Genomic DNA, 24655 nt, shown 5'->3' on the forward strand with positions numbered 1-24655 from the left:
CTAACCCAGAAGAACATTAAGGCTCATCTAAATTTTGCCAAAACACACCGATGATCCTCAAACCTTTTGGGAGAATGTTCTGTGGACTGATGAGTCAAAAAGTGGAACTGTCTAGAAGACAGGGGTCCCGTTACATCTGGCGTAAATCAAACACAGAATTCCACAAAAAGAACATCAAACATACGGTCAAGCATGGTGGTGGTAGTATGATGGTGCTTTGCTGCTTCAGGACCAGGGCGACTTGCAATAATTGAGGGAAACATTAATTCTGCTCTCTACCAGAAAATCCTAGCAGTTGTTGCTGCTAAAGATGGCACAACCAGCTATTAAGTTTAAGGGGGCTGTTAGTTTTTCACATGGGTGATATAGGTGTTGGTTTACTAAAAATATATATATATTTGAAAACTGTATTTTGTGTTTACTCAGGTTGCCTTTGTTTTATATTATATCTAGCCTGAAGATCCAAAACAATTTAGTATGAAAAATAAACAAAAATAGAAGAAATCAGGAAGGGGGCAAATACTTTTTCAAAGCACTATTTGGGTGAACTGTTCCTTTAACTGTCAAAAAATAAATGCGATTATGACGATTAATTGTCTGTTTTAGGACTTTCATGATTATGGAAAAAAAAAGTAATTTATTCATTTGTTTTTTTTACTTGGAATCATATCATATAAAATAAGAATATACAATTTCATTTAAGGCTTTAAAAACATATGAATGACATGAAAATAATATTTTAAATATCAAAAAATTTCCAAATACTTAAAATATGTCTCTCTTTTTGGTCAAATTTAATCGTGGTCCATTTTTATTAACACATTTGTTTTTGGAGCCCAGCCCAACACAAAACAGGGTTGCTACTCATTGTTGGTTGTTGTTTTTAAAATCAAATTTAAGACTTTTTAAGACCTTTTTCGAGAGCTGAACAAATAAAATTAATACCACATCCCCATACCAAAACAAACCCACACAATCTCAAAATAAGGGGGCTTTCACACTGGGCAAGTTTGCTGCGGTCCGAGTGTGATTGTTCCCTGTGCCCCCCGCAGCGTTGGTCTGGTTTCACACTCACTCGATTCTATCGAACCCCGATCCATTTGCATTCATCTTATGTCATCACAAACACGCATGGAGAACACAACGCGACTCATCATACTTTGTTTTTTTGTTAATTTGGTGACATTTTGCACAGCAGAGTGAACGACAACTGCGTATATGTGCGCTTCATGGCGTAACTCATCAGATGTCCAGGGGCTTGCTGCTGCTCGCAAACGGCATTTTTTTGAGGAGACAGCTGATTGCAAGGAATTAATTTGCATCTTTGTTTACACTGCATGCTTACGCTCGTGTCCAAGGTGAAATTATCGCCACTGTCATCTCCTATTATACACTATATTTATAACCTATAATAGTATTTATAAGGTGTATAGATAGATAGACAGACAGTATTTATAGTGTTGATTGTACTTGTATGTCATTGTGGTGTCATTACTTTTTTGGGACTTTCAGGAATGTGTGGATCCTCGTGTGTTGTAGAAATGATGTCATCATCGGCTAAAATGCATGCGCAGGTTACTTTACTTCCTGAACGAGTGCGCACCCGAGTCGCTTTCACATTCACGCGAATCGCGCTACAGTTCCATTGCAACCGAACTCAGACCAACTCCTACAGGTAGTCTCGGGTTCGGTACAGCAGTGCGCTCCCCGGTCCGCATGACAGCTTTCACATTACCAATTTTTCATGCGAACAGTGCTCGGTTTCGAACTAAACTGCCAGTGTGAAAGCACCCTAAATCATGTATCACAAACTCTTACTTAAACAGGCATGGGCACACTATCAACATGGCCTTAACAATGCTTATCAGTAAAACAGGGTATTCAATATGCAAGTTATAAATACTCAAGATATGCTTTCCACATTTATATCACATTAAAATTGGTTTATGTACCCTTATATAAATAATTTCAAATTAGAGGTCGACCGATATTGGATTTTGCTAATGCGATAATGTGTTGAAAGGCAATTCATCTGCGAATAGTTTTTAAAATTGGTAGCCTATATTAAATATTCTTAGTCTTTCCTTCCTGTGATGGGGAGAGCCAGACAGAGGCTAAAAGAGTCCAAATTGCATTAAATTCCAGATGCAGTTTATGGTGCAACCAAAATACCAATAAACAGGGGGAAAAAAAAAAAAAAAAAGGAAAAAAGATTTGATTCATAGTGAGGAACTTTAAAGGCTGAAATACACCAGGGACTCTTATTTTAAAATGTATGCACTTCACTGCTTCAAGCTGCTCATTCAAACAGATAAGGGAAATAAAATGTGCGCTCGTACAATAATCTACAACATATTACAATATAAACAATTAAAAGTAAACATTGTCATATTTCATCAACACTATATCATAACACGCTTTAATCTTCAGGAGTTGCTCTGGGTGTGGTCCGCAGTGGTCAATGAGACGCTCGCAGTCCAGTTGAATGAGACATACAAACACAACATTCATGGCATGCATATATTAGCTTAAAATTCCCTTATTTAGACAGTAAAATGTGACTGAAATTTGACAATAATGGCAGATCTCTCATTAAACTGTTCTTAGATCAAATAATCAGATGGCCTAATGTCATACAAATAGTTTATTGGACATTATACAAAAATCTGCCAGAATGCCATTGTATTTCATTAAGTATTCCAGTCATACAATAAAAGAGAAAACATGTTTGCACGTACCTGTGCTTTCGAGAACTGCGTGAATGGGAAGACTTGTATGAATAGCCCGAGTACTGCGACTCGTTGTCCATGTCTGGGGCCGATGGGCGGGGCTTGTGAACCCCAGCTCCACCCCTGGAGCGTTCTGTGGTTCCGCCCAGCTGAGTCTTGCACTCTGAGATGGATATGGATGACAGAGTCAACGGCAACTTCAGCCGTTCAACCTTACTCCTGAGAGAATCTATCTTGGAGGCTGAAGGAGAGGAGAGGACTTATCTGTATGGGGAAAAAATGCCAGAGAAAGAGAGAAAAAGAGTAGGCTGAATCAGTGATTTGCTCTTTACAAATTTCTTGAAGGTCACATCACAATATAAGATGCTTGAAATGTTCATATATTCAAACTCCTCACATATATTTTACATAGAAACATTATTCTTGAGTCAGACCAATTAGAAGGAATATAGCACATGGAACATATGGCATTCCTAAATCTTAAAAAAATATTTAAAGGAGTCATGACATACTTTATTATTTCCCCAGAGGTATCATTTTATTAAAATTAGTCATAATTTACTAGTATATGATAATTTTTCACCATGTCCTTTAAAACTTCAATGTAAAAGCCCACAGTTGTGATTGGCTTACATCTCTGAATAGCCCATGATCATCTATGCCCTGTGGTAACTGGTGCACCCCTCAAATACAGCTACAGTTGAAGTCGGAAGTTTACATATTTCATGTTAGCAAACTATAGTTTTGGCAAGTCGTTTAGGACATCTACTTTGTGCATGACATGAGTTTCCAACGATTGTTTACAGACAGATTGTTTCACATTTAATTGACTACAGTTGAAGTCAGAAGTTTACATACAACTTAGCCAAATACATTTAAACTCAGTTTTTCACAATCCCTGACAATTAATCGTAGAAAACATTCCCTGTTTTAGGTCAGTTGGGATCACTACTTTATTTTAAGAATGTGAAATGTCAGAATAATAGTAAAGAGAATGATTTATTTCAGCTTTTATTTCTTTCATCACATTCCCAGTGGGTCAGAAGTTTACATATACTTTGTTAGTATTTGGTAGCATTGCCTTTAAATTGTTTAACTTGGGTCAAACATTTTGGGTAGCCTTCCACAAGCTTCTCACAATAACTTGCTGGAATTTTGTCCCATTCCTCCAGACAGAACTGGTGTAACGGAGTCAGGTTTGTAGGCCTCCTTGCTCGCACAAGTTTTTTCAGTTCTGCCCACAAATGTTCTATCGGATTGAGGTCAGGGCTTTGTGATGGCCACTCCAATACCTTGACTTTGTTGTCCTTAAGCCATTTTGCCACAACTTTGGAGGTATGCTTGGGGTCATTGTCCATTTGAAGACCCATTTGCGACCAAGCTTTAAAATCCTTGCTGATGTCTTGAGATGTTGCTTCAATATATCCACATCATTTTCCTTCCTTATGATTCCATCTATTTTGTGAAGTGCACCAGTCTCTCCGGCAGCAAAGCACCCCCACAACATGATGCTGCCACCCCCATGCTTCACGGTTGGGATGGTGTTCCTCGGCTTGCAAGCCTCACCCTTTTTCCTCCAAATATAATTATGGTCATTATGGCCAAACAGTTAAATTTATGTTTCATTAGACCAGAGGAGATTTCTCCAAAAAGTAAGATCTTTGTCCCCATGTGCAGTTGCAAACTGTAGTCTGGCTTTTTATGGTGGTTTTGGAGTACTGGCTTCTTCCTTGCTGAGCAGCCTTTAAGGTTATGGCGATATAGAACTCGTTTTACTGTGGATATAGATACTTGTCTACCTGTTTCCTCCAGCATCTTTACAAGGTCCTTTGCTGTTGTTCTGGGAATGATTTGCACCAAACTATGTTCATCTCTAGGAGACAGAATGCTTCTCCTTCCTGAGAGGTATGATGGCTGTGTGGTCCCATGATGTTTATACTTAAGTACTATTGTTTGTACAGATGAACATGGTACCTTTAGGCATTTGGAAATTGCTTCAAATGATGAACCAGACCTGTGGAGGTCCACAATTTATTTTTCCGAGGTCTTGACTGATTTCTTTTGATTTTCCCATGATGTCAAGCAAAGAGGCACCGAGTTTGAAGGAAGGCCTTAAAATACATCCACAGTTACACCTCCAATTCAGTACAGCTCCTATCAGAAGCTAATTTGCAAGTGCCTTGGTGGAAGAGTGGGGTAACATCTCACTGCAAGAACTGGCAAATCTGGTGCAGTCCATGAGGAAGAGATGCATCGCAGTACTTAATGCAACTGGTGGCCACACCAGATACTGATCGTTACTTTTGATTTTGACCCCACTTTTGTTCAGGGACACATTAATTCCATTTCTGTTAGTCAAATGTCTGTGAAACTTGTTCAGTTTATGTCTTAGTTGTTGAATCTTATGTTCATACAAATGTTTACACATGTTAATTTTGCTGAAAATAAAAGCAGTTGAAAGTGAGAGGACATTTCTTTTTTGCTGAGTTTAGTTGAGAAGTTTTCATTCCCTTTTGTCTCAAATGTTCACACCCTTTTCATAATTTATACAAATATAAGAGATAAAACATTTTTTTATTTAGTACTGCTCTTCAGCATCTACATTACAGATAAAGTATAGTATGCATATAGTAGTGCAGTGTTTACCATTAATTACCTAGACTGTGGCGGCCAGTCTAATTTGTCCCACCAGTTTCATGATGTACCGAAACTATTTTTACACTTCTCATAATAACATAAAAATCTCTAACGTTGTTTTTTGCACCACTGCTTCGGCAAAGCATCTCTCACTCCCAGTCAGTCAGCCCCCCTTCCCCCCCGCTGTACGTGCGCATGCTCACACACACACACTGGAACCAATTCTCTAACGTTAACATTATTTCCAGCAGCTCTGACAACGTAACTATTTTTGCTTCAATTCTTTGATGGCTCACAGGCTCGACATTAATGTTTGTCCGCTTGTACGGGACAAACAGATTGTTGAAGGGGCAAGTGAAAGAGAATTTTACTTGCCCGACCGGACAAGCAGACTGATTAACACGGCAATAACGAAAAAATAACTGGCTATATTTGTGATAGCCTAGATAAGTGTCACTTATTAGAAAATTCATATTCTTATTCTGCTGTTGAAAGTAATCAAGAGCATGTAATTTTATAATTCTCAAGCAATCTAGTAACAGCTGCGCCTTGTTTGACTGTCAGGCGGCGTATGTGTTTGTTCAAATACATTTCAAAATTCCGCCAAAATGCCCGTCTTGGTGAGGTATTTATGTAAACACAGAGAGTGATGTCTAAAGCAGTGTTTCCCAACCTTTTTTCTGCCACGGCACACTTTTTACGACTAAACAATTCTATGGCACACCACTATCCCACATAGGCTAACCATCGTCAATATTTTTCCTTTTCAAGAACTTGTCCATGTTTTCTGTCCGTCTTATACAATTGTGCAGAATTAGCTGCAAAATAAAGAGTATATTGGTGGGGCTTGCTTCTGTTTCACAAATTTGTTCAATTTTATTAACTGATTAGTTCAGTGACCCCTTCTGGAGTCATTGAATCATTTTGAGTCGTTCATGACCGAAATCTACCAAGAGACTTTATAGTGTTTAAGCATTAGAAGAACAAAGCAGATCTATAGTCTTCCTTCAGTCTGAGCATTATTTTTCATCCAAAAAGACAACAATAATAGTCTAATAATAGTGAGTTTCAATAACGTCCTTACCTTTTCCTTTATTAAAACTTGCATGGCTACAAATCTACTAACTTCAGTATAAGAATTATAAACACAAAGCAGATCTACGGTATCATTTTCCTACAGTAGCATATTTAAACTGCGGAGCATGGCTTTTATCAGAAAAAAACCACAATAATAGACAAATAATAATACATTTTGAGTTTCAATAATGTTCTTTCGTCATTGTAAAGCGCATTACACATGAGTTGAGTCGAGGCGTCAATGCTCCGTTCAACGCCAGCGTCAAGCGCCGCATTGCTCTCCACATGACAAGAGTTGCAGAAAGCGCCACAGAGGGGCAATTTTATGAGTTTGCCATGTAAAAAGGAGGTGTGCACAATAAACATTGAAAACATGTATTTGGAAGAGAAAAAAAGCTTGCAGTTGCTTTGATAGCAGAAAGTAATAAAAGGACTCATTTATGTTTAGGTCTAAGCGTTTTCTTGGTGAATTTAAATTAGTTCAGTAACTGGGGTCTCTGATATTCGTAAACGATAAGGTAATATTTAATTAAAAGAAATGAGACATTCAATGTCTCCACAAATTTGGACAGTTTTTAAATATTTCTTATTGCTTAGTACTCTCAAAGACATTATTGGTGAAGCAAAAACGTGTGTGTGAAAAACGGTGTGCCGTCACTTCATAGTATACTGCAGCGCTGACGTGAGTCATGTGAAAGACCCTTACCGCATATAAATATCGGTCACTTTTGCACATGAATCATTGCTCTTCACAAACACAAAAGTGACCGATTATGGTTTCAAAATGCCGAATTTCTCCGAAAAGGTGAGGAGTTTGGATCCCTGAAATTTTTTTTCATGCATTTATTTATTTTGTAGAATTTTATAATTTTCCACGGCACACCTGACAATCTTTCACGGCACAGTGGTTGGGAAACACTGGTCTAAAGTGAACGTAAACAGCGGAGAAAAAAGCGTATTTGTATTGAAATGTCAGACTTGTAAGTGTAAACAGGGCTCGACAATAAGGACTGCCCGATGGCCTGTGGCCAGTGAGAGAGATTCGGGCCAGTTGCTAGAACGGTCACTTGCCCGATCAGGCCAGTGCTGCGTTTATAACATTAGTGCAAGCAAACAACAAGTGAGAGAGCACAAAAATTACACAGAGCGAACAAAGTCTTCTAACCGAGGAGCGAGTACGAGTATATTTCTCTCGCAAAGATGTGCAAGTGCATAATATACTGGACGCGCCAAGGCACAGTCCTGTGCACATGCAAGATCGTGCAGACACCGAGCACACTCTCCTAGCACGGTCCTCGCTCTTTTCCAAGTGTCTTAGCAGCAGCTATTACCAATGTGTAGAAAATAACAGGTAAAAAACCCACTTAATGAATTTTGTAGTGGGATTTAACGTCTTGTGCAACATTTTAAGTATCCCCGCACATACCGTTTACATAGTGCATGAAATCCCCACATTTTTCGTTTTTACATGTTGGTGAAAAGCAGTAATCCACACATTGGAACACAAAAAAAAAAAAAAAAAAAAAAAAAAAAAAAAAAAAAAACTTTCATTCTATAGGAATTAAATACCATGTCTCTCTGTGCATATGTCTCATCATCATCTCTCTCCGTGCAGCGTAGACTGTTTAACGTGCATGTGCTCTCGTAAAGGGACTGAGTGGTAGTTTTATTCCCACTGTAAAAAAACAAAAACAAAAAAAAAACAAAAAACACATTTTCTCATTAATTTGCCTTTAGAGATGAAGCGCCGAATGAGACTTAATAAACTTTGTTAAACCCCAGTTATACACGTGTCTGAAAATCACGAGCTGCTCAATATCCAAAATGTAAGTATAGATTTAATTAGGTTAGTTTCATATCATCCTCATAAAACACCTGTTACATGTCTAATTTCTGGACCGTACAGGTATTTTGTGCTTTGTGCATCAGTCAGTGTTGGTCTTTAGGTTGTCTGATTTCATGTTATATACACATTCTTAATTAACAGATTAGGTCTAATATCTCCCTAATGTATATTACACGTCACAACCGATTTGGTAGCAAGTCTTTTCTCAGGGATTCATATGTTTATTACATTCAGCCAATAATCACATCTTTAACTCAGTGATTAAATCTTTGATCCTGTGTGTGAATACACTACACTTGGCCAAAAGTTGAATGACAGCATGACTAAACAAGTGACCGAAAAACCCATCATCTGCACAACATTGGCTGATTTTTTCTTTAGGGCAACTAAAATCACCTACTTGCATGAGAAGTGACTGTGACATGTAAACAACCAGTCACGGTTCGCTTTCTTGTTACGTGCCATCGTGTTACTACAATAACAGAACGGTGAACAACAGAGTGTCATTTTAACGGTCCACATATCAGATGCGTTTGAGCTCATTATGTTAAAGTGCTCACCTGTTTCATTCTCCCGCTCTCTCCTCAACAGTTCCCTTCAAGTCTTAACTGTTTTCTCTTGTCCAATGATAAAAAGGCAAATATCAATAAATCTTCTATTATACACCATCTGCAAATATGCAGATATCTCATTTAAACAGATGTAATTCACGAACCTCACGAAAATCCAGTGTTTTCTTCCCATCGAGCACTCATCTAATATCTTCCTCTGAAGCGGATATACTATCAGCCAGAATCAAAACTTCAGGATTAGGATCAAAAGTTCCTTTCATTCACAAATCATGACGGTCTGACCTGTGACAATCCAAGCAGGCGATCCAGGCCTTTTAAACTGTCAGGAAATTGAGGCTTGCACTGGATCTGCACGGCAACGTGAGTGCAACTTCAAGGCTGCATCCGAAAACTGTAAAATGCTGCCTCCGGAAGTAGGATGAAAATAAGGTGCTTTTCAAACTGATCAGAGACCAGTTTCCATAAGAGTTCCATTCATTCAAAACAGCTGTTAGTTAAGGCATTAACTGATTAGGCAGCAAGGTAGCAAATCTACGTTTTCAGATGCAGCTCAAGGTAAAAGCGCTTCACGTGAGATATAAGTAAATGTCTTATTCACTATGCACTGCATGTACAATTGGTTTGATTTGGTATTTTTGGTAGTAAATGCGATTGCTAATGTAGACATGCCATCCATGGTTGCTGGACTTCTGTGTGTACTGCTATTTCCTTCTTCATAATATATTAACTATTTCTTCATGTACAAATAAATTACAAAATTTGATGACTAAACAATTTTAGAAAAATATACTCCATAAACTTTGACATGTTACTTGAGCATGTAACTTAAATGTACTTTTTTCTCTCTGGACAAGTAACTTTTTTACTCGGACAAGTGAATGACCAATTTACTTGTCCAGAGGAAAAGCACATGACAATGCTTAATGTCGAGCCAAATGTATTCTTTAGTCGATTTTGTGTTTTGACTAGGGATGTGCACGAGTAGTCGAATACTCGAGTATTCATTCTGCAATAATTATTTGAATAGTAAAAATACTATTCGAATTTCGCAAAGTTTTGCTTTGCCGGCCATATATGCAGTGAGATGCATGTTAAATCCTGAACACACAAACTAAAACTCACAGTTATAACAGAATGCACTGGGTGGCGCTGTTGAGTGTGGACACAAGTTGATCACATTTGATAAGCAAACCATTCTGTCAGTGCGTTTATATGGACACCAAAAAAAGCGGGTTATTGTGAGAATGTGGCTTACTGTGAGAAAGCTGGGTTCCTGTTTAAATGTACTGTATAAGCGGTGTTCTCTTTACTCCCGTATATGTGCAAGTCGTCAGAAAGAAGCGTCCCTGTTGCAACGTAATACCCGCGACGCTTCTGTAAACAAACATGGCATCTGAGAAAGACTTTGCTAGCTGAGGTAAGGGACATTCCATCATTTAAACTGGTGTGTATAAATGAGTGTAGTTTACAGAGCATGTGGATATGCTTTTTTTTTCCTCAACAAAAACATGATACAATACAAACATAACTATGTGTCGAGTGTTTATATTCGTCCTGTATGTTAACTGCTTCAGTCTACTTCATTAGCGGTTTCTTTTTCTTCGCTTTGCCTGACCTTAAATGCTTTCATTCTATACTTATTTGTTTTCACACATGGCTTATTTAAATATATATAAAAAAATAAAAATAAAAACCAGGACACTGTTTTGGATAATTAGAAGCTTGTTTTGTTTAATGGTGATGCAACCTTTATGACTAAAAAATTATTTTACAACATCTGTTTCTCATTAATTACCATCATTTAAATAATAGAATATTTGAATATTCATTTTTTATGAGCTTAAATATTCGAATACAAAATTATTGATGAATGCCCATCCCTAGTTTTGACCATTTGTGAACTATGTTAAACCCTGTTTCGTTTACCATGCTGTGTGGGTGTGACTTTTTTGCCATGTCATCACCATTTGATTAAATTACTACTAGAAATTGTTTACAAGAGCACAAAGTTCTTCATAGATCTAGCCTCTTAATTTTGCTCTCAAAGTGCACCAGATCGATGCATTTAACTTTAAAATGTACAACATTTTCTTATGGGGGAGCATGCCCCCGGACCCCCCTAGAGGGTCAGAGGTCCACCCACCACAGTCTCACAATTCTGTGGGAAACACTGGTAGGGTGTTGTCTTCTTGAGCATCAGTGAATGTTTGCATCTTGTGTAATAGTTGTGTACAAATCCCTCAACTGTCCTAAGTATCCAAAGCTTGATCTCATTCATAGTATTTTCACGATACCAAACTTTCAGAAGTCGGTACCGATACCAGTGAAATTTCACGGTTCTTGATACCAATTTCGATACCAAAGAAAAAATTTGCTAATATGATAATGTGCTAGCCTATTTCAAGTTAAATTTCAATGTAAATAATAAATGAAAAGGTATGCATGTTTCTTTCAAGTGTTTCTAACACTTGTTTGTTTTTAAGCAGGGCCCTACTGAAATCTGTTTAATTTTTTCCCCAAATCCTTTTTACCTTTTTTTGTTTTTTTAAGTTTTAAGTCCATGTTTTAAAGTGTAATTTAATTTCATTATCAAAATGGTGTCTAATCAAAAACCAATCTTATTCTGAAATGCCTGTGCTCCCAGTTGTGAGCTCACTGATGGCTGATTCAAACTGCTAACCTGAGCTCCTGAGTTCAAATAGACATGTACATATATAGTATGTATGTACATATATGTTATACGTCTTGGCTGCTGCAATGCGTGTCATGGTTCCAGTATCTATTCATTATTATAGGCTGTTATAATGTAGTCTGTTACAATAAGTACAAAAGAGTGCATAATCAAAATATAATGCATCATATTTTGTCATTAGATAAAGACTCGCTGGGCAGTTCATTGAAACAATGCTCAGAACGCGCATCTGTTCTTCCTTCAGGTTACCGTAATAAGCTTAGTGAGTGCGTACCACTGTTTCTGAACCGTGTATCTGCAAACCGCAGTTGGCGTGACTGGAGACACCATAACCATCTCGTTTTTAAAATGCCATGTTAAGTTGAAAATAGTTTTGAAGTCCCTGCGTTCTGTTACATTCAGCTCTGCTTCATCTAGATGTTTGAAAGAAAGAGCTTGCCTTGTGTGTGCGCGCTTCTCTAGAGTTTGGAACGCAGACTTCACCCAGGACAGAATGTCACGCTACGCTCTGATGGAGTTTGTTGCATTGATGATTCATGCTTTCTCCCGTTTAACTCAGAATTTTAAACTTCATACTGGGAAAACTGCAATGGAACGGCACTTCATGCTGGACTTACAACTAGGGCTGCAACTAATGTTTATTTTGATAATCAATTAATCTAACGATTATTAGAATGATTATTCGACTATTAGGCGATTATTGCAACGATTAATCATTAGCTCTTCCGCTATTCCGACATAAAATGCTGTATTAAACTTGCTTGCTAAAAATAAAGGACAAAATCATCTTTTAAAAATACCTCTAAATGACATTCACTGAATTAAAGGGAAAATAAAATACTTTGTTTAATTCAGTAAAGAAATTCACTGCAAAGAAATCCTATTATCATCAAGTGTTTTTGTCTTGTTTTCCATTTTAAAATGGTCTAAAAATCCTTCAAACAAGATATATGTTGCTTCTCAAGTAACATGTAAGACATTCAGACTTGCTTTAAGAGAATGTATCTTAAATATAAGTGTATTTTTTCATTTGGTTATACTTCTGTGAGTGCAGCAAAGACAAAATATAGATCTATTCTCCAAAAGCAAGTCTAGATATCTTGTATGCTGCTTCGCATGTGAATGCATCTTTTTTTAAAGGATTTTTAGATATTTTAAAATATTTGTATTTTTAATATTATATTCAACATTCTCAGACAAATCAAAAAATGTTTCTTCTGCATTATAGCTGCTAAAGAAAATTTTTAGTTTTAGATATTAATATTGGAAAACAAGCCAAAACAAAAACAAATCAAAAACGTATTTTGTTGCACTTTCTGCACCTTTCTGTTCACTTCAATCCATCTTTAACTCACAAAAAAACAAACTCTCTCTTATTAATAAAGCTGTGTATTGCCAATTTTCTTCACGATAAGAAATGCACAGTGACATATATTATGATTCAATAAGTCGCGAGCCATCACGTTATAATCTAGCTGCATTAAGCATGTGCACTCGAGGGATGAGCGTCAGAGTGTGCATCAGCCGGGTGCAGTTTCAATCTCTCCCCCTAAGATCAGGACATTCGCGCAACTCATAGCAGAGGTGCTGACCGTACAGAGAAATGCCAGTTTCGGAGTTTGTAGTTATTTACATGATCTGCATCCGTATTATTTGAACTTTAATAAAGCTATAATGCATTAAATATAACTGCATTTAAGATGTAACACCGGGGTGTTTGCTCCAGCTCCACATACTCCACAACGAGAGTGCTTCTGTATTTACTTATTTTGTATTTTTGCATTATAATACCCTCATACTTTGCAATCTACATCACCTGAAGCTGTTTGGAAAGTTTAGAGTGCATCTGGACTGTGAGCTGTGCAATTTTTCCTCTCCTCAGTCAGGCGCGAACTGCAGTGCTGCTCTCGCGCATCATCATTAAATGAGATCGAATGACTACTCGGAACAGACAATTTTTTTTTTATTGTCGACATTGTCAACTAATCGCTTCAGCCCTACTTGCAACTCTTTCGGAAATCTTCAGCTCCGATTTCGCTGAAATGAATGTGTGTGACATGTCGGCACCGAGGGAGATTTACAGTCAATGTTAAACCTTCACTTTTATGAAATAATATACATTAATGAGTCAAAGTTTCTATATTATATGACAATAAAATATGTTTAGCAAATGTATGCAGAGACAGATGATCAAAACACGGTGGATGAAACTTTTTTTGATTATCATAAACCTGTAGAACAAACGCTAACACTGCAGCATCGCTTACCAGTTTGGATGTTATGAGACGTCTCTGATGGTACCGCTGAAAATGACAACGTAATCAGTCTCAAGATTAAATAAGGCCCCTCTTTGACACGTTTGAGTATAGTTGTCAGGTATTTGTCACTGAATTTTGAATTCAGTGAAAAGTCACGTCAAGCATTTTCATTATCGATCATCATTTTCATGATCGATCATTGCTGACACAGAGTACTTTTCTCTTGCATTCTGTCTTTTTTTATATTTCAAAATAAAACAGTAAGTGGGCTTATATGGTACATGGGCTTAATAGGGTCACGTCCCCTACATACAAACAATTGCATAATAAAAACTGCCATTTGTAATCGTTCAGTTTGCGCAGTTACACCAGTTTCATCCACTAACCTGCAAACTCATCAACGTCAATTTGTTCATTCTTAAAGAAGAAACCATCGTGGACGGTGACTAGATTCATCAATTTGGACTGCCACCTGCACCGCATTGATGCATCCAGTGTGTGATAACTGTGCCTTGTACTACCCTTAATGCTTCTCGTCCGATGTGCGCCCGGCTTCAATATTATGTACAGTAAATGCTATATCACCCCCTTGTGGTCTCCCAAAACTATTACGTCAGACTACATTAAACGGAAGGCCAACTGACAGTGAATAAAAAGCACACAAATTAGGCTTCTAATTCAAATGTCACTAATGTTAATATACCGATGCCTCAAAAACATATCGAGACCGGGCGCAAGTTCAACAGCACTCTCGGAACAGATCTCAGAGTTGACTTTTAACGTAAACCCCATTGTAAAATTGAACTCACTTGTCAGAATAGACCTCGGTCCATAACCGGACTGGAGCAAGCAAAATAATATAATATTAATTATATTAATTACAACCCCAATTCCAAAAAAGTTGGGACAGTATGAAAAATGCTAAATAAAACAAAAAGGAGTTATTTGCAAATTATATTTACCCTTTGCTACATTGAAAGCACTACAACTAAACATTATATGATGTTTTACCTTGTGAATTTCATATATATATATATATATATATATATATATATATATATATATATATATATATATATATATATATATATATTTTTTTTTTTTTTTTTAAATGTACAGTAATTTCAAATCAGATGATTGCAACATGCTCCAATAAAGTTGAGACAGGGAATATTTAAGACTAATAACAATTTGACAAGTTAAAATAACAAGGCAATGTGAAACAGGAGTTGTTAAACAGGTGAGGCAATTGTGTCATAGTATATAAGGAGCCTCCAAAAACAGCCTAGTCCTTTAAGTGCAAGGATCATTAGAGACTTGTCAATTTGCCAACAGATGCTTCTGCAAATAATCCAGCACTTTGAGAACAATGTTCCCCAAAGACAAATTGGAAGGATTTTGGGCATTACACCCACTAGAGTGCACAATATAGTTAAAAGTTTCAAGGAATCTTGTCAAATCTTGGTGCGTAAAGGGCAAGACGAAAACCACTTCTGAATGTGCATGATCTCTGATCCCTCAGACATCACTGTCTAAAAACATCATTCATCTGTAATGGATATCATGAACATGGGCTTGGGATTACTTTAGTAAACCTTTGTTAGTCAACACTATTTACCGCTGCATCCACAGATGCAAGTTAAGACTTTACTATGCAAAGCAGAAGCCCTACATCAACACTGTCCAGAAGCGCTGCCGACTTCTCTGGGCTTGGTCTCATCTTAGATGGAAAGTAGAACAGTGTTTTTTGGTCCGATGAGTCCACATTTCAAATAGTTTTTGAAAAACACAGCCGTCGTGTTCTCCGGGCCAAAGAGGTAAAGGACCATCCAAGCTGTTATCAGTGTCAGGTCCAAAAACCTTTGTCTGTATGGGCCAGGGGTGTGTCAGTACCCATGGCATGGGTAACTCGAACATCTGTGAGGGCACCATTAATGCAGACAGATATGTAAACATTTTGGAGCAGCATATACTGCCATCCAGCACCATCTTTTTCAGGGACATCCCGGCATTTTCAGCAGGACAAATTCAAACCACATACTGGCCAAATAAGCAGAGAGTGGGGGTGCTAGATTAGCCTGCCTGCAGTCCTGACCTGTCTCCAATTGAGAATTTGTGGTGGATTATGAAGCGCACAATACAGCAACGAAAACCCTGTACAATTGTGCAGCTGAAGACCTGCATAATGGATGAATGGGGGGAAATTCCACTTTTTAAACTTAAACTTGTGTCTTCAGTGCCTAAATGCTTAAGTGTTATTAGAAGAAACAGTGATGTTTCACAGTGGTAAACACTCGACTGTCCCAACTTTTTTGGAGTGTGTTGCAATCATCTGATTTGAAATTACTGTACATTAAATCAAAACAATGAAATTCGCAAGGTAAAACATCATATAATGTTTAGTTGTAGTGCTTTCAATATAGCAAAGGTATAATTTACAAATAACTCCTTTTTGCTTGTATTAGCATTTTTCATACTGTCCCAACTTTTTCGGAATTGGGGTTGTAAGTTGTGTGCAGACCATTTCAAATAATGCTATATTGTTTAGATAAATAGTCATTCTTGATGACCAATTCAAGCAGTCCAAAAAATATTTAGCATAATTAATTTGATAACTTAATCCGAACATCTATCACTGTCAGTACTGGGATTTTGTTAGTCGTTGGTTAAATAGATGGATGAGTGGGGACACACCTGTATGCATTATGTTTTGCGAATGAACTGGAAAGGAGCGCGAGCTGCAGAACAGCAGCACGAGTAGAGCACGCATCTGGTGACACGAGAGAACATCGCTGCCCTCTGTCACTCAATGCCAATAATAACAGCCACAATGAGCACTCATAATATCAAAAAGGACAAACTCCAGCATTGGTTCGACACTTATTATAACACGAACGAAATGAAAACTCCTGCTCAAGAACTGAACTGGAAGCTATTTCAAAAAGGCAAAATTGGTAGAGACAATAATCAGCTGTGAAAAGATTATAATTTTTTTTTTTGTGTGTGCCGCAAACAGTCCTGCATGAAAATGCGACTGAATTCTCATGAACGAGCTTGAAAAGCTGAGGCGCCTCCGTTTAGCCGTCTGGTGCCTCTCTTACTATCCCAAAATGAATAGGGAACTCACGGTTACCACATCCCATGTATAACCGCATTTACACGCTACAAATAGATTTTTCATTCTATAAACCTGCTCGATTTAAACATGGATCTTATCTGCCTGCACATGGCATTTAATCTTTAATAAATGGTGCAATAAATCTTAACATTACATGATGTGCAAATCTATTAAGCTTATGTCACGGTTTACCATCTTTTTGTGAGTGTTTGCATCGTCATTGTTGCATCAGACATTATGTTATCCTTTATCAATTATGCATGTAACGTATCTACCAGTGTTTCCCATTAATTGACTAAACTCTGGCGGACCGCCACAGTCTCATAATGAACCCAAAACATTTTTGCACTTCTCATCCAAAATATTTTTGCACTTCTCAGTCTCATAATAACATAAAATGAAAGGTTGTGTTTTGCGCTCTCTCACGTGCGCCAATCATCTCCAGTCAGTTCAGTCAGCTCCTCACCCGCTGCTGTAAACTCACGTGCTCACACACACACTCTCGCAGATATACGCACTGGAGTATTCCTGGATCCGTCTAACGTTATTTGGTTGAGGACGACGACAAATCTTTGGAGGTAAGTAACGTTAACTAACATTAAATATATCCACTGCATTTATACACTACTCCACACACAATTTATCATCATCAGTGTACAACAGTAAACAGATAATATTACTGCCGAAGTTAGAATAATGATTAGGGTGACCATACGTCCTCTTTTTCCCAGACACGTCCTCTTTTTCTGACCTTAATTTTTACATTTGCGCAAATCTCCGGGATTCGGCTTTAGTTGCATTATGATGTGCATCTGGTCTAATACTTCATTGTTAACGTTAAATGAATGTTAGCGTTACTAGGTTAATTGGCATAACGTTACACTGCTTACGGCTTCACTAGCTAGCTATCGTTAGCAGTCTGAGGTAATGTTAAAAGATAAAATGCTGCAACTGACATCCCTAGTTTGTACCCTGTGAGAGATTAGTTAGCACCACAGACTCTAGCTCTGTGTGAAAATTGTGGGTCGGGTAGTGTCAATCCAGCTAATTTTAGCCAATCGCTTTTGGCAAGGCAGGCCTTGGCTCTGTTTGTGAACAGCTGTCAATTAAACCCTGGCTGGGGGTGAAGAGCATCATGTGTATGGGGATGAATTGGGGGCGCCGTTTCTCACAATTCGATTTATTTCAAAGTTGCCTACTGCAGCTTTAAGAGCCCAAAATTGTTTACAAGAGCACAACACTAGCCTCTTAATTTTGCTCTCAAAGTGCACCAGATGGAAGTATTTAACGTAAAAATTACAAAATTTTCTTACGGGGAAGCATGCCCCCAGACCCCCATAGAGGGTCGGAGGTCCACCCCCCATAGTCTCACAAAATCTTGTGGGAACACTTATCTACATGTACCATATTATGTCTATATGTAACAATCATATCTATAATGCATTTCATGGAATGCATTTTCTATATATATATATATATATTATTCAGCCACAGCGGGGTGACGCCATGCGAAGGGCAGACGTGTGAGAGACAGCTCTGTGCACTTTGCTAATTTTTTTTAAATTATTTTCATGATATAATCCGGTGAAACTGATACACCCAGTTACACATTCACTGTTTGAGGTAAACATGGCAAAGAAGTCAAAATCCTCAGGCTCTGGAGACATTAAAAGACACTTAGGGGTTTTCAAGATGAAAGCCCAGACAGGCCTGTGAACCGGGGACTCGATTTGGATGGTGCGGCGGGAGATGGAATCCAGCGTCAACTGTCCAACATGTCAGTGATGTTGACGAAGGCACTTGCTGACTTGGAGGATCTCGCTGTAATACGATGGATCGATTACGGCGATGTAAAAAAATTCTCTGAGCTAGTCACAAGAGTGAGAGATGTTGAAAAACGAATCGATTATTTGGAGTTACCAGAGAGGGAATTAGCCACTAATCCGCCCGAGACCAAAGTTGAACGTGTTCTTGAAAAGCTTGAAGATCTTGAGAATAGAAGCCGCAGGAATAACATTCAAATTGTTGGAATTCCTGAGCATGAGGGGGGCAGAGATATGGTGAAATTCCTAGACAAGCTTTTCCCGAGTCTGCTCGACATAACAGGCCACAAGCTGGAAATCGAGCGAGCTCACAGAGTCCCAGCTCACAGATCTGCTGAGGGAGGAAGGCCCCGATCGATTCTGGCAAAACTTTTGAAATCATCCGATAAAGATCTCGTGTTGCGCCAGGCGAGGAGCAAAGGAAAGTTTCTTGGAAGAATTACAATATTTTCTTGTTCCCGGACTTTGCGAAGAGAGAAACGCGATCGGTTTAAGCAATGCAAGAAACTCTTACATCAGCAGAAGATCACTTTTGCTCTGATGTTTCCAGCCAGACTGAGAATAAACACCAAGGACAACAGCAAAGTATTTACATGTCCCAATCGGGCAATGTCTTTTATTGAAACAATGGGCGAGTAACCATTGGGTGTTTATCCTGTGAGCGGACTGACTCTCTGTACATACTCTGGCTTTCGGAGGAAGCAGGGCGCCATTTTTGTTTCCTTTTGCGTTGGCTCCGCCGAGCAGCTGGAGTTTGTTTTGTTTTGTGGATTAACTCTTTTCCTCAAAGAAACTTTTGCATTAGGGGGGCCTGGGTAGCTCAGTGGTAAAATACACTGGCTACCACCCCTTGAGTTCGCTAGCTCGCTAGTTCGAATCCCAGGGCGTGCTGAGTGACTCCAGCCAGGTCTCCTAAGCAACCAAATTGGCCCGGTTGCTAGGGAGGGTAGAGTCACATGAGGTAAACTCCTCGTGGTCGCTATAATGTGGTTCGTTCTCGGTGAGCCGCGGTGGATGGCATGAAGCCTAAGCCTATGTCTCCGTGGCAACGCACTCAACAAGCCACGTGATAAGATGCATGGGTTGATGGTCTCAGACGTGGAGGCAACTGGGATTCGTCCTCCACCACTCGGACTGAGGCGAATCACTACGTGACCACGAGGACTTAAAAGCACATTGGGAATTGGGCATTCCAAACTGGGAGAAAAAGGGGCAAAATCAAAAAAAAAAAAAAAAAAAGAAACTTTTGCATTGACAGAAGATCACTTTTACAATGAACAGATGACCGCAAAATATCTACATGCCCACACAAAGGATGTCTTTTATAAAGTTGGCGGACTGTGTAAAACATGGGATATACTTTTATGCGGCCTCCGAGTGAATTGACTCTTGACCATCCGAGGAACCGGGATGCATGTTTCGTTTCCTTTGTGCTGGTTCCGCCTAGCGGTTAGAGCTTGTTTTGTTAAATAACATTACTTTGGGACAGTTATGGATGAATCTGTCAGTTCCTTGTGCTTATGCCTCCTGTTGGCTGGAGTATGATTTGTGGAGTATTTTCGTGGGACATTGGAATTATTATGTCATCTGCTGCACTCATCAGCTGGCTCACTGAAGATTCGTTTGTCTGTCCGAGGAAAATGAACGGCTTTATATCAGCTGGAATTTGTTTTGTGAAGGAACACACCTTTGAGACAGTTCTGTGAACGAGTCTATACATTCTTTGTGTTTATTCTGCCTATTGGCTGGGGTTTGTTTTTCAAAATATCTGATGTAATGTAATTTTGCCTTACAAATTTGTAAGGCAGAATTGAGCAATCCGATGGCAAAGTTGTCGCGGGGGCTCTCTGAGTTTAAAGGGACTGACGCCGATTGGCGCTTTCGTGCGTGGGGTTAATGCACACGTTTTTATTTATTCTGTTTTGTTTTGTTCGAGGTTTTATTGTTGCATTGATGTTGAAATGTGGTCTTCATAATTTTGTTTTTGGCACCCAATTTATTTTTTCTATTATATCAAAATGTCAAATGTTAATATGAGTGCACTCTCTCTCTCCACATGGAATGTGAATGGGTTGGGGCACCCCATAAAAAGGAAGGTAGGTTATTTCTTTTCTTAAACGCAAGAAATATGATGTAGTGTTTCTTCAAGAAACACATCTTACCCTCAGGAAGCTGAAAAATTTGGGAAGATATGGGGTGGAAATGTTTTCTTTAGTGTTGGCTCAAGTAAGAGCAAGGGAGTCATTATATTGATTAATAAACATTTACAATTCAAATGTCTCAAGCAGTTTAATGATAAATTAGGAAGAGTCATTATTGTTTTAGCAGAAATTCAGGGGCAAAGTCTGATTTTGGCTAATATTTACGCACCCAACACTGATGATCAAGGCTTTTTTATAGATCTTGAAGGGATGTTGCAAGCTGCTGGCACCCCTCATGATATAATTTTGGGAGGAGACTTTAATCTTTTGATGGACTCAGTCCTTGAGCATAGAAGCAAAAGTGTGTAAGCCCCCTAGAGCAACTTTGACGCTTCACAGGATGTGTAAAAATCTCGGTCTCACAGATATTTGGAGACTTTTGAACCCATCTGGTAGAGACTATACATTTTTTTCATCAGTCCATAAGATTTATTCTAGAATAGATTTTTTTTTTTTAATATCCAAATCCCTCATTTCAACTGTTGTTGATTGCTCAATTGGAAACATTTAAGTCTCAGATCATGCCCTGGTGAGTTTAGAGGTGTTGCCACATATGGAGAAAAAGAAATCATATAGCTGGCGCCTTAATGTGTCCCTTTTGCAAAATCCTGATTTCCAGCAAATGATAAAAACTGAAATCAGTGTTTATATGGAGACCAACTGGTCCTCAGTATCCTCTGTGGGCGTGGCTTGGGAGGCACTTAAGGCGGTTCTTAGAGGTCGGATCATACAGTATGCCTCATTCACCAAAAAATCCAAAGCACAAGAACTCGTGGAGTTGGAAGGAAATATTAAAAGTGCAGAGGCAGAGCTGAAGCGCCGTATGTCATCTGATGGCCTCAGAGAATTGAACCAATTGAAATATAGATAATACTATTTTGTCGCAGAAAGTGGAGTTTTGGTTATTCAGGGCAAGACAGTCATACTTTGAGTCGGGGGACAAAGCAGGGAAGCTTTTGGCTAGATATATAAAGCAGAGAGAGTCTTTTTCTACCATTATTAGAAGTTTATACTGAATCATTAAAGAATGGAAAGCTTCCTCCAACCATGACAAAAGCCTGGATCAGTCTGATTCTTAAAAAGGACAAAGATCCAAGCAAGTGTAAAAGTTACCGTCCAATCTCCCTGATCCAACTAGATGTAAAAATTGTCAAAAATTTTGGCTAACCGATTAAGTAAAGTTATGACATCTCTTATACATATAGATCAGGTGGGGTTTATTCGGGGCCGCAGCTCTTCTGATAACATCAGGCGTCTCATCAATATCATGTGGTCAGAAGCGAATGATCAGTCTCCGGTCGCTGCCATCTCACTTGACGCCGTAAAAGGCATTTGATATGGTAGAATGGGATTATCTTTTTAAGATTTTGGAAATGTATGGGCTGGGGAGTACATTTATTGGTTGGATTAAGTTACTTTATAAACACCCTGTAGCAGTGGTACAAACAAATGGATTAATTTCAGATTATTTTACTCAGAATAGGGGCACTCGGCAGGGCTGCCCTCTTTCCCCATTATTGTTCTGTCTTGCCCTGGAACCATTAGCAGCCGCGATAAGAAAGGAGGATGATTTTCCAGGGGTGATTGAGGGAGGTGTGGCGCATAAGCTTCTGCTTTACGCAGATGATATTTTATTATTCATCTCCAACCTCACTAAATCTATGCCTTGCCTCCACAGAATTATTAATTCCTTTTCCAAGTTCTCAGGATACAAAGTCAACTGGTCTAAATCCGAAGCTTTGGCTTTGACAGCGTACTGTCCAGTAACGGCCTTCCGAGTTAATTTTGATCCCTTAATAAAAAAGGTTTTTGAATGATGTGGACAGGTGGGCTTAATTACACTTATCGATGATTGGGAGGGTTAATGTAATTAAAATTAATTGTATTCCAAAATTCAACTACTTGTTACAATCTCTCCCAATTGATGTCCCCCCCCCCCCCCCCCCTTATCTTAAGTCCTTCATTTGGAATGGTAAGCGTGCCAGATTAAACTTCAATAAGTTACATAGGTCGATTGACAAAGGTGGGTTAGGCCTACCCAAGATTTTGTTTTATTATTATGCATTCGGTCTCCGACATTTGGCTCATTGGTCGCTTCCACTGAGAGGGCCCCTCCCTGGTTTTGTATTGAAAAGGAAGCTCTTGCCCCTATCTCGCCTCTGCATAGTCTTTCGATCAAATTAATCGGAGAAGTTAAGTCACACCCTGTTATTTTGCATTTACACTCGATATGGACAAAAGCGTCCAGAGTGTTTAATTCGGATATTTATTTAAACGTAGCCTCGAGCATATGGCAGAACCCTAAACTATGCATTAATAAGTCCCCTTTATGTTGGTCAGATTGGATTGTGAGGGGGGTTAATACACTCGGTGACCTATATGAGAGTGGAGTATTGAGACCTTTTGAAAATTTGGTTCAAAATTTTGGGATTCCCAGATCTCAATTTTATAAGTATTTACAGCTGCACCACTTACTCTGCACTGTTTTTGGGAGTGGCACGCACCCCCCTAGAGCAGCAGATACTCTGGGAGTGGTGATTACTGCTTTTGGAAAAGGTCAGGAGGCATCAGTGTATTACTCCCTGCTAATTCATAGTCTGGGGGACGGAGCTTTAAATTCCCTCAAAAGATTATGGGAGGAAGATTTATATTTGTTTTTGGAGGAGGGAATGTGGGCTAGGATTCTAAAAAACAAAGTCTGCATGCTAGAGATGCAAGGGTGCGCCTTATGCAATTTAAGATTCTACATAGATTTTATAGGACCCCTTCTAAATTGTATAGGCTTGGTCTTAAGGACACACCCACCTGCTGGTGATGCCATTTAGAATATGGAGACACCACCCATGTTTTTTGGGGGTGTCGTACGATACAGGAGTTCTGGTTGAGGGTCCAGAATTTTATGGCCGACGTATCGGGTAATCAGATCTCCTTTTGCCCCAAGCTCTGTATTTTAGGTGACGGGGCGGTCATTGATTCATTCAAGCATTTTTATTTAAATGAATGAAAGATGATTAAAAAAATTCAATATAATTGTTGCATTTTTCAAAGCAACATTTAAACTTTATTTTCTTCATTGTTCTCTTAGGATCTCCTCCCTTCTGTGTGGATCCTTGTTAATTTTCTCTCTATACTTTCGTGTTCTCTCTCTCCCAATCATTTTTCTCCCTCAATTCTTTCTGTCCAAAAATGAAAGAATCCAAAAATGAAGGACCACATTTTATACTTCAGTAGTTTGCATGTAAATGTAATATTTAATAGAGTAAAGCATATTTGGCCCGCTGTCCGATATTGGAGGGCTCGGAGCTCGAGATTCGACTTGAGTCCTGATTACACCAGCCCCCCCCCGGACTTTACTTACTTGGGTGCCGTTTACACAACAACGTTTTCAACTAAAAACGGAAAACTTTTTATGTGTTTTGGCTGTTTGTTTACACGACAACGGTGTTTTGGGGCCTGAAAACGCAAACTTTTGAAAATGGGTTTCAAAGTGCACATTTTTGAAAACGATGCCATTACCGTCTCCGTGTAAACACACAAAAACGCGAATTTGTGAAAACGATGACGTCATGTGCACGCTTATTACGTGTTCAGTGTATAGGCATGTGCGCGAGTACTTAAACAACGCGCGAGACATTCAAATCTACAATGGCGGACTACAGGACTGTGTTTGTGCTGCTCAAGATTTTGAGTTTATTGACGCTT

The 24655-nt window shown here is 38.7% G+C and overlaps 1 protein-coding gene across 3 annotated transcripts in view; it reads right to left on the reverse strand.

The window, feature by feature from the left end:
- The window catches only part of LOC127448894 (vang-like protein 2), a 52589-nt gene that overhangs the window by 17732 nt on the left and 10202 nt on the right, over positions 1-24655 (reverse strand). The window contains exons 1-3 of one of the 3 annotated variants that reach the window (XM_051711845.1): positions 8850-8903; positions 8013-8118; positions 2739-2993 (exon numbers count right to left, since the gene is read on the reverse strand). In XM_051711845.1, coding sequence (XP_051567805.1) covers positions 2739-2809 — 71 coding nt within the window. In that variant the 5' untranslated portion in view covers positions 2810-2993; positions 8013-8118; positions 8850-8903. Of the gene's footprint in view, positions 1-2738; positions 2994-8012; positions 8119-8849; positions 8904-24655 lie in introns of those variants that run through there. The other 2 variants (XM_051711828.1, XM_051711836.1) reach the window with 2 other exon arrangements.

This window comes from Myxocyprinus asiaticus, chromosome 1 (assembly GCF_019703515.2).
Source record: "Myxocyprinus asiaticus isolate MX2 ecotype Aquarium Trade chromosome 1, UBuf_Myxa_2, whole genome shotgun sequence".
NCBI lineage: Eukaryota > Metazoa > Chordata > Actinopteri > Cypriniformes > Catostomidae > Myxocyprinus > Myxocyprinus asiaticus.